This window comes from Tupaia chinensis, unplaced genomic scaffold, assembly GCF_000334495.1.
Source record: "Tupaia chinensis unplaced genomic scaffold, TupChi_1.0 Scaffold000335_1, whole genome shotgun sequence".
NCBI classification, from domain to species: domain Eukaryota; kingdom Metazoa; phylum Chordata; class Mammalia; order Scandentia; family Tupaiidae; genus Tupaia; species Tupaia belangeri.
Genome location: NW_006159829.1, coordinates 938,789 through 949,304, shown reverse-complemented (window position 1 = coordinate 949,304; position 10,516 = coordinate 938,789). Strand labels below are relative to the sequence as shown.

The 10,516-nt window shown below is 59.8% G+C and overlaps 1 protein-coding gene across 1 annotated transcript in view; it reads right to left on the bottom strand.

Moving 5' to 3' along the window:
• The window catches only part of LY6D (lymphocyte antigen 6 family member D), a 2,840-nt gene extending 1,764 nt beyond the window's left edge, over positions 1–1,076 (bottom strand). The window contains exons 1-3 of the mRNA XM_006152091.2: positions 1,020–1,076; positions 119–217; positions 5–42 (exon numbers count right to left, since the gene is read on the bottom strand). Coding sequence (XP_006152153.1) covers positions 5–42; positions 119–217; positions 1,020–1,071 — 189 coding nt within the window. The 5' untranslated portion in view covers positions 1,072–1,076. The remainder of the gene's footprint in view (positions 1–4; positions 43–118; positions 218–1,019) is intronic.
• Positions 1,077–10,516: the final 9,440 nt, after the last annotated feature.

The following is a 10,516-nucleotide window of genomic DNA, read 5'->3' as shown; positions in this document are numbered from 1 at the left end:
CCGCCCCCTCTTTCTTCACCAGGTCCCCCGCCAGAGGCTCCACTGGGGCAGGGGTGCAGTCAGGCCAGTGATGTCGCCCCACCCAGCCTCCCGGGAGCCCCAGGAAGACCTCACTCACGTGTGGTCGTAGTCTTGCAGTACTGGAAGCTGGAGGGACAGGTCTGGGGATGCTCACAGTTGGTGACGCTGGTGCACACGTGGCAGAGTAGGGCATGGGCTGCGGAGGGCCAGGGAGGGTCTCGCAGAGAGGTCTAGGACCCCTGCTGGACAGATGCCCGGCCACCCCTGCCCTAGGCCAGCCCTGCCCAGGACCTGTGGGGCTCCTGTCCTGTTCAGGCCCCCTCACACCCCAGCCTGGGCCACACACATCTAGGGGAGCTGTGTGGAAGCTCTCCACTGAGAGACATTGGGGACCCCTCCTCGAGGGACCCCAGGGAACTCAAGAGAACTCTAAGAGCAGCTCAGAGATAGCCCCTGCCCTCCACCGAGGAGTGGTCCCTGCAGCCCCTGAGCATCCAGGTTGGGCGGGGGTCCAGGCCTCTCTGTGCCTGCAGGGGCATGGGTCTCATTGCCTCCAGGGCTGTCCTGGGAAAGGCCTAGAGATTGGGGAGTGGCTGGATGAGGGCACAGCCTGTGTACCCACAGGACCCCCAGGCCAGGACACGGACACAGGGATGGTGACAGAGAGAGGGACAGTGGGGCAGAGACAGAGTGACCCAGGAAGGGACAGGCATTGAGAGGAAGAGGCCTGCAGAGACACAGGAAGAGGCGGATGACACAGCAAGGACCAGGCCTGTCTCTGCCGGAGGGCTCTGCTCCGAGTGTCTCTGAGTCTGCACCTCCACCGAGCAGTGGGGTGGGGTCTGCATGTGAGCCCTGCATCCCACAATGCCAGCATGCCAGGGCCCAAAGGTCTACAGCCGCCGGCCTCTAGCTCTGACTGCCTGCTGGGCAGGCTGAGGCTGAGGGTCTGGCACAGGCCATAGCTGTCCCACCCAGTGTCCTTGGCCCAGCCCTACCTGGACCCACGGCCACAGCCAGGACAGCCAGGAGCAGCAGGACGGCCTTCATCTTGGGCGTTGTGGGGAGCAGTGGGGCCCCTCCTCTCCTGAGGCCCTTATAGGCAGGACAGGTGCCGAGGGAGGGGCTCAGGGGCAGCCAGCCAGTCAGAGGCATTCCAGGGGACCTGCCTGCCCCACCCCACCTGGCCCACGCCCACCAGCCCAGCGCCCATCTGGCCCTGCTACTTCCCCCAGGCAGGGGCCTGTCCTCTCCCCTCTGGGCCCAGCCGGAGCCTGTGTCTCCATCCACCTCTCCCTGTCTCTCTGCATGTCTCTTTCTCTCAATGCCTCCCCCTTCCTGGGTCACTTTGTCTTTGAACCTCCATCCCTCTCTCTCATCATCCCTGTGTCCTTGTCCTGGCCTGGGTGTCCTGTTAGTGTCCAGGGCTGTGGCCATCAGACAAGGGGACAGGTCTCTGGGCTCCGGGTGCTAGGGTGGCCCTCGGAGCCCTGGGATGAGGAGCCCCACAGGAAGCAATGTGACCTTGCTGAGCTGTGAGGACTGGGGTGGATGCTGGCCAACTGGTGTGCAAGAGAGAGAGAGAGAGAGGAGGCCATCCCCGCAGGCGAGGGCAGCAGGAGCCACCGGAAGAGGGGCCAGACTGTGAAGCGAGGACCTAGTAGATGCCCCCATCAGCTCTGCTAGCCCCACCTCCCACCATCTGGGGTTCCAGGACCCCTCCCCATCTGGGCTGCCTCTGCAGACTCCAGGGGCTTGCCCTCCTGACGAGCAGCCTCACGCTCCTGCTTGGGTCCCCGGAGACTGAGCACTCGCGGGCTAGCCCAGCACCTGGGCCCCTACTGGAGTGGGTCAGGCACCCAGTGGCTCCGAGGCCAGGCACCCTTGGGCGGACTTTCTCTCCCACCTGACCCCTGCTCTCCCACTGAAGTCCCTGTCTCCTGCTGGCCCAGGCCCGCCTAGTGCTCAGCTGCCCCTTGCTGGGTGGTGCGGGTAAGCCTCAGAGACCTGCCTTTCTTGTGGTTGGCCAGGCTGACTGTGACCAGGGTCAGGACACAGAGAGCTCAACCCTGGGCCTGTACCAAGGACCACCGCCGCCCTGTGGCTTGCAGATGCGTACCAAGGGTGGGCAGAGGGTCTAACCTGGGCTGACCTCTGCTTCAGCCCAGAGGCAAGCTGGGAGGAAGGGCTTTACCTCTGACTTGCCCAGTTGGATAAAGCTAAGGCCTAGACATGGTGCTGGGGTCAGAGGAGGTGCTGCCTTCAGGTCCTCCCCAAAGCAGGTACTGGACCTGCAGGACCTGTCCAACGGCAGAGGGGCCTTGGCGCAGAGCAGGCAGGAGCCCCTGAAGCATCTCCACGTCTCCATCCATGCCTGGGAAGGCCGCCTGCCCTGTGGCTGTTCCTAGGCTCCTGGGGCTCAGTTGAGGCAGCTGAGGTCTCGCTGAGTAGGGCGGGCGATGCAGAGGCCTGACCCAGCTGAGAATACCTGAGAATACCCCCCGCTGCAGGGCCCCTTCATTCACTGCTTGGGGGTTGGAGGCAGGGTGTTTCCCAGAGGCCTCCGAAAGTAGAACTCAGGGCTTAGTGACAGGGTGGTGACTTGTGGGGGCTGGGGCTAACAGATGGAGAGTGAGTCACTGGGGCCAGGGGCTTGGAGACTGCTGGAAAAACCGGTTTGCAATCCCTGTTAGGCCTAGTGGAGCTGGAGGTCCAGGGTGTTGGATGTGTGGACAGTGGAGGTCCTTGCATCCCCACCACCCCAGGGCTGCCTCAGGCTGTGGGAAGGCTGGGCCCAAGGATCTGCTGGATTCCAGTCCTGTGGGAGGAGGCTCTTTTCCCTGGCTGGGCTGCTCAAGAGGATGTGAATGCCTCCTCGGCAGTCCCCTGCCAGGAACAGCTGGTTCCCCTGCCGGGAGAAAGCGGGTAATTCTGAGGGGGTAATGGCCAGAGTTCTTAGGCAACTGAGCTTATGGGGGCAGTGCAGGCAGGGAGGGCTTCCTGTCGATGGTGACTGGCTGGGGCCACTGGAGGAAGTATGGGGCAAGCCATCAGTCTTTGAATGCCAGACAGAGCCTGGCAGGCCCCAGGCAGGCCCCAGGTGGGGCAGCACCTGAAGGGCTCTTTGGCACTAGTTCCTGTCACCACGGCCCCTCTACCCTCTCTCCATGGAGACAGAGCCTGGGTCACCACCCGGGCCCTGGGGCTGAGGCCCTGGACCTGACTTGTACCACCAGCAGGAGCGTCTCCTCAGAGACACTCCTTGACCTCAGCAGGCCAGGAAGCTGGGCATGTTCAAGCCTGGACCTCTGTCTGGGACAGAGGTTTCCGGCTTGGATCCTTGACCCCTGCTTTCTTACCCTTGACTCCTTGAGCTAGGGCTCTGGGGTCCTAGAGGTCGTGGGTGCTCAGAGAGGGGAGCGCTCGGCCCAGGAAGCACACCCACCACCCCAGGCTGCTGGGAGCTGCAGCTCGGGGCAGGCTCCAGTAGACAACAGGCTGCTGGGCTGCAGGGCTGGCTGCAGACCTCGGGCACAGGGATGGAGCTTCTTCAAGCCTGGGTCGCTGTTCAAGCAGGCGCTAGTCCCAGCCACACGTCGGGACCCCTCGCTTCTCTGCCATGTGGTGCTTCAGTCAGCATTTGCCACCGTTTCAATGTTTTCAATGCCAGAGAACTGGCGTGCATGAGGGTGTGAAACTTCCCAGTGGAGCCTGGTCACACCCCACTCCTTTTCCCCACAGTTCTGTCGGGAGCCTGGCAGTGTACGTGCACACGTGGTGTGAAACCCGTATGGCACCGAGAGGGCAGGGACTGGAACCTGAGGTGGCTGTGGGCTGCAGCTCCCTCCGTGCAGTGCTGAACCATCATGCATGGGCCTCATGAACCAGCCCCTCAACCTGACGACTCGCAGATCAGGCTGAGAGACACGCCTCACACCCGAGGTCCCAGACTAGCCGAGGAGGCTCCAGGTCACCCATCACTCTGTGCACATGCTACGTGATAAGGGGGCCGCCAGTTGTGGAGGCCGAGGGACCTGGGGCTGCAGGCTGCGGGAGACCGAGGTGGGCAGCCAGCACGCTGAGTCTGAAGGGCGGGCTGTTACCTGGGACAGCAGGGAAGGGCATCTGGGCAAGGGAGGGTGCCAGGGCCTGGTTTCCAGGATCCTCTGTGGCCTCGGGTGTGACACACCTTTTCTGTCTCTCCCCAGCAGGGCCAGGTGAGTGCTCTATGAGTCAGGCAGTGGGGTAACGAGGTCTCTCTGCCTCCTAGGGCTTGGCATGGCCTTGCCTGCATCTTAGGTCACCCCGGGACCCAGCCACTGCAGCCCTTTCCAGCACTTCCTCCCCTGTTGTTGGGTCTCATTTCTGGGAGACCGTCTCCACAGCTTGGGCTAGGGCCGGGGCTCAAGGCTGGCTCGGTGCTCGCCCACCAGCCCTTGTTCTTGCTGGATCCCCTTTCCTGCTTGCCAGGGTGTAAGGCCAGGGAGTAGTTGTATAGATAGAGCAGAGCGTGGCTGCCTCCCCAGCCTTGGGTCCAGTCTGTTCTGAGAAGGACTAGACTGGTCCCAGGTTCCTAATGCCCAAGAGAGACAGTATTCAGGTGGCAGGTGGGGCCCAGAGGTATGGCTGGTGCCTTCCCACAGAAACCCCACACCAGCACATGGGCCAGGCACAGCTTCCTCTGTGAGCTCAGGGCCCTGTGTGGCCCTGAGCATGGGCCTCTCTGCTGTGTCCCTGGGAGGCACTGGCACTCAGGGGTCCACAGGGGTGCCCAGGATAGAATTAGGGAGGGGGAGAAGCCCTTGGGGTTGACTGCACCCTTTCACAAAGTGAGGTGTGCAGGGAAGCCGCAGATTGGTGAGGGCTTCCCTGTAATGATGACCAATTCCAAAGAAGTCACGGAGGTCCTAGAGGGAAGGTGAGTTCTTGTTTCTTACAGAAATAGCAAGGCTGGGCCGCTGCGGCAGGGGGCTGGTCCCTGCCATTCTCAAGCACAGGCTCAGTTTACAACGCTGAGGACAAGGTGCTCCTAACTCAACTTTAGATGAAGGAGATCCCGTCACCAAGCCAGGGGCCCGGCTTGTATAGACATCGTTTAAAAGTTACATCAAAGTTTAGCTTATCCATGAACCTAGTCAGCAGAGTGCCTGAATTTAGGATTTAGTGCCCCTGATCTTGTGAGGTTAGTGTGGGTATAGGTCCCCAATGCCTCCCCCACCCCCGTGGGCCATTTCCATGAAGTGAGGTAATGGTCACAAGATGTTTATGAGCCCCAGTGGGGGCCCACACCCAGGTCTCAAGGAAAATGAGGCAGCGAGGGAGAGAAAGAGCATGCAATGCATGATGCCTGCTGATTTGAGGAGAGGAAGCCTCCAGAGAGGTGTAGCCATGGAGCTTGAGAACCATCGCACACTACCCTGAGGACCGCGAGCTCTTAGCAGCATGGGCTTGCGGAGCTGCAGAGCCGAGAGAACCTGGGTGAGAATCGGGCATCCTGGAGATGGTTTCTCCTCTGCACCTTAGGACGAGCTTCCACTAGGGTCTACCGGAAGGTCAGAGGGTTTTTGTTTGAGCTCAACCACCGAGTTCTCCCTCTGCTGGGCCACTGCTCAGTCCATCTATTCCAACCTGGAGCTGTGGCTGTCAACTCTCGAACTCCACGCAGTGGGTTCTAGGGTGTCCTTAATTTCCCTTCTTTACTACCCTGCCTTCGCATCCTCTAACACCCAGCCACTCATTCATCCATTCTCCCACCCATCTTCCGATATCTATGCATGCACCCATCCACCTTTCATCATCCCTCCACCCTCCATCATCCCTCCATCCTCCACCCTTCCCTCCTTCATTATCCCTCCACCCTCCATCATCCCTCCATCCTCCACCCATCCACCCTCCATCATCCCTCCATCCTCCACCCATCCCTCCTTCATCATCCCTCCACCCTCCATCATCCCTCCATCCTCCACCCATCCCTCCTTCATTATCCCTCCACCCTCCATCATCCCTCCATCCTCCACCCATCCACCCTCCATCATCCCTCCATCCTCCACCCATCCACCCTCCATCATCCCTCTATCCTCCACCCATCCCTCCTTCATCATCCCTCCACCCTCCATCATCCCTCCATCCTCCACCCATCCAACCTCCATCATCCCTCCACCCTCCCCTACCCCTTCATCCTCTCCCCTCCTACGTAGTCAATTCATTTACCCATCTTTCCATTTGCCCTTCATCTCTCTTATCTACCCATGTGTCACCTATGCACCCATCCATTAACACCCACCTACTCATCCCCTGTACCATGAGCGCTGTGTGAAGGGTGACAGCTGTGTGTCAGGCACCATGCTAGACTAGGTGTGGGAGCACAGATGTACACATGGCACAGTCCCACTCCCCCAGATCTCGCATTCTTAGAGCCTACTTGGTAAAACAAAAATCCCTTCAAACATATGTAGATGTCAGGTATGGACAGGGCCTGTGAAGATAAACAGATCAGGCAGGAGAATAGCGTGACGGGGCCAGGGAGAATCTGCACGAGGCAATCCAGGGAGGGAGGATGTGGTCAGACCTCACTCACAGCCCAAGGAGACGCGGGTGAATTTAGCACCTTTGGCACAGTGCGACCTTCTCCTCATGGTAAGGATGAGCTCTCAGATGTCCACCGCCTCCTTCCAGACGGTTCCCACCTGCTCCCCTGACCTAAGTATGGGCCTCATCTCTTGCCTGACCTGTGACCTTCCTCTTGCCCTTTGGAAGTTCCTACCTTACCCATGAGACCCCTCCCCTGTAAGTCAGTGAAGACCAGTCCCCCGGGGGAGGTCCCAGTGGAACCATGGTTGCGGTAGCCTTCAGAACTGCCCAGGCAAAGGCTGCTTGGTGTTCTGTGGTGGCTTTGTCCACCCTGGTGGATGGCTGAGGTGGCTCCAGGGCTTGGAACATGCAGCCTACGGACGTGCTCTTTTTCTTTTTTCTTTTCTTCTTCTTCTTCTTCTTTTTTTTTTTTTTAGAGGTTTTTGCTATAGGGTACGTGTGCTCGCCAGAGAGACAGAGAGAGAGAGTGGGACAGAAAGTGAGAAATCATCCACCGAAGGGCTGGCCACACCACAATCCCTTCTACCCCACTCTCCTCTTGGGATTTTGGGCATTCACGCACATGTGGCCAGTGTGAGCTTAAAGCTGCCAGGTCCAGGTCTTGAGCTGTGGTCGACTAGGTGGGAGTCCAGCAACATAACCGTTAGGACATCTGCTGGTCCCTGGGCATGCTCATTTTAAAGATTACATAACTCCAGGTAGGAAGAGTGTTTGGGAGGCAACTCCCAGCCTTAAGGGGGAATTCTTTATATATATATGGCCTTGTGGGGAGTGATCTCCGTCCCTCCCCGTACAGACAGTGGCAGGAGCTGCCCAGCCAGGTGGCCCTGGGGACCCATGTTGTTGCTGGGTCCAGCACAGGAACCGGGTGAGTCAGTCATCCAGGAGGTGCGTGTCCTTACAGTCCTCCCTGGGACAAGTCCCCAGGGAAGGGAGGGTGGCCCGGTGGGGCCCTGCCAGGGCCATTTCACAATCTTAGGGATGTAAGAGACCTGTGCGTCATCTCAGCCCAGGATATTATGTAAGGAGGAAGATCGGGCAGGTCCTTGGGAAGCATAGACCCATAGCGGAGGGAGGTGGAAGCCAGGCGCTCCCAGAGCTGTATGTGGACAGAGCAGTAGCCCTGACCTGACCAGGCTGGATGGGGGACCGAAGAGAGTCCCACCTTCATCCAGAACTCCATAGGCTGTCCCGGCAGCCGGGTCTCCCCACAGGGCATCTCACCAAGCTACTCTGAGCTCTGGTGGCCTCTCCTTCCCACCCAGGCACCCTCAGGCCTGCACTGCAGCCTCGCCCAGTCCCATCTGCTCAATGGCTCCTCCTCGAACTGGCAGAGGGAACCCTGGGAACTCCACACCCAACTGTTCCCAGGTCTGGGGTTCCTTTTCCTCTTTCTCTGCCTTTGACCCAGTCCTACCTCCTCCCGGCTGGAGGCAGACCTTCCCCTGTGGACCCCGCAGAGACCACCAGTGCTCTAGGGATCAAACCCGGTCCCTGGCCTGCCCAGGCTTCCCTGTCCCTTGAGCCCCTTCCTGCCTCTGGGCTTTTGCATGTTCTGTCCCCTTGTCACTGTTGGAGTCTCTGGTCCCTCAGGCTCAGAGGTACCGTCCTCTGGTGGCCTTCCCTTGTGCCACCACTCGCTCACCACCTCCCTGGGCCAGCACTGTGGCTTTGTTGGCACAGCCTATCTATCCCCGTGGGCCTGGGGAGAAGCCCCAGAAGTGTTGAGCATGCAGGCTGCCTCACAGCCCACCTGGACCACCAGCACCTGGGACCGTGGGGCCTGCAGGGAGGGGCACTGACTACCCTCAGATGGACATAGCCACCCACCTGACCTGACCTCTGAGTGCAGAAGCTCTGGGAAGAGGAGGCCAACAGTTGTTGATGTGGTTCCATTGGGACTTGCAGGGGTGAGGGCTGCCATAGGTGAGGTGTTTCCCGGGTCAGGCTCCCTTGACAGGTGCTCAGGATTCCCACCTCACATGGAGAAGAAAACCCCACTGCTCTCCCTGCATGGCTGTCCCTATGAGGGCCCTGAGGGAGCCCTGGACACTTGGCTTCTGGGAAGGGGGTTTGCTTGGCCTCATCAGCCCACCTGTCCTTTACTGTCCTCCAGGCAGCTTCAGAGGGAGTAGACCTGGCTCCTGTGCCAAGCCCTCTGCTGCCCTGGCCTCCGGAATGCGGGCTCCATGCAGAATGGCCACTGCAGCCCAGCACAGGCTCAGGGGCTACAGCAGGCTGGGCGGGTCAACAGGATGCAGGGCAGGGGGACTTGACTCCAGAAAGGGGCTTGAGTCGCTGGCTGGGGAGGTGGGCCAGGAAAGCCTGCCACATGGCCCAGGGGCTGCGGGCTCTGACGGGCCCCCCATGATAAGGGCTGTGAGCTGGCAGGGCACATCCTTGGGCTGGAATGGCTGTGGGACTGTCTGGCCGTGGCCTTCACTTTCACTGTCCGGAGGCCAGGAAGGGTAGGAGACCTGAGCCAGACACCCTCCCACCTGCTTGCTCAGATTCCTGGACAGAGGCTCCTCACCCGGCTCTCCAGACCAGCAAGAGGCCCCCACTGCCCACTGGCCTGGATGTGTCCTAGTCACCTGGGGAAAGGGTGTGAGGGTTAAGGAGGGGCAGGAATGGTCACCTGCATCTGGATTGAGGTTAAAGGTGCTTGGCAGGCTACGCTCTCACTCTAGTGAGCTTCTCCCAGCGCAGACTATCCAATGATTGCACTGGGCAGCCATTCCCCAAGATTGCCCCTGCATTCTTTAGGGAGAAGCCACTGTGACCCTTGCCCACTACCCTAGGGGACAGGAAGGTGTAAATGACCTCTGTTGTCCTAGGTCTACAGGAACAGAGTGACCAGACTCACATCAGCAGGGTCAGCAGACTGAAAAAGGGGTGTACCGGAGCCCGCCTCGGCGCCTGAAGGTCTGGTGATGTTCGTCGGTGTGGCCTTGATGCACTCCCCCCAGCGTTTACCCTCCTGTAAACCACGTTCAAGTTTGATTGGACCCCACGTTGCTGACTGCAATTCAAATCCTGACCCTGAAGACTTGAAAAACGGGATGGAGAAATGGGGGAGAAGTGGCTATGGCGTGCCCACGCTCCACTGGGGGTACTTTCACTCACATCTCCCCCATCTCTGTCTCTCTCTGATAGGCATGCATGCTCTCTGGCAACTTGAAAAAAATAGAACTTCTGTGTCCTTTCCTTTGTTTCTTCAGGACCAGGCCATTACCTTCTCAGCTGGCCGTCCCCTGGAAGCAAGGCCCTCCCTTCCCAGCACCCCGATTCTGGGCTCACTGGCTGCTGGGAAGTGAGCAGAGACCTGAGACTCGGGTACATGAGGGCATACCTCTTCTGGCTTCTGAGCTATGCCAGGGTGGCAGGGTGGGGCCTCAAGGCCTGGGTGAGGAGGAGGCCCGGGGCAAGGCGGGGCCCACAGGTTTGGAGCAGGGATGTTTGGAGGGCTTGGGGTTCTAGGGCCCAGGCAGGTTTCTGTGAAAGGGCCGTGTACCCACCGCAGCAGCCCAGCTCTGTGCAGGGGGTTGGTGGGGGCAGAACAATCCTCCTTCAGAGGTGGGGACTCTGGCCTGGCCACCTGGGAAGAGCTCTGGGGGAAGTGCAGCTGTCGAAGGCCTCAAGCCCCCTGGTGCCCATCCAGAGTGGATGGAAGTGTCCATGCCTACCCTCCCACCAGGGACTATGAGGGTGTGAGGGTGCCCTGCAGGGCTGAGGACTGAGGCCGCATGGGATGCAGGCATCTGGGGGCAGCACAGATGGGACTACTGCTGTTCTGCCCTGGGGATAGACAGACTGAGCACTTTTGCTGTTCTGACCCAACTCAGCATCTTTTTTTTTTTTTTTTTTTGAAAGGTTTTGGCAATAGGTCTCATGTCTTCCCCAG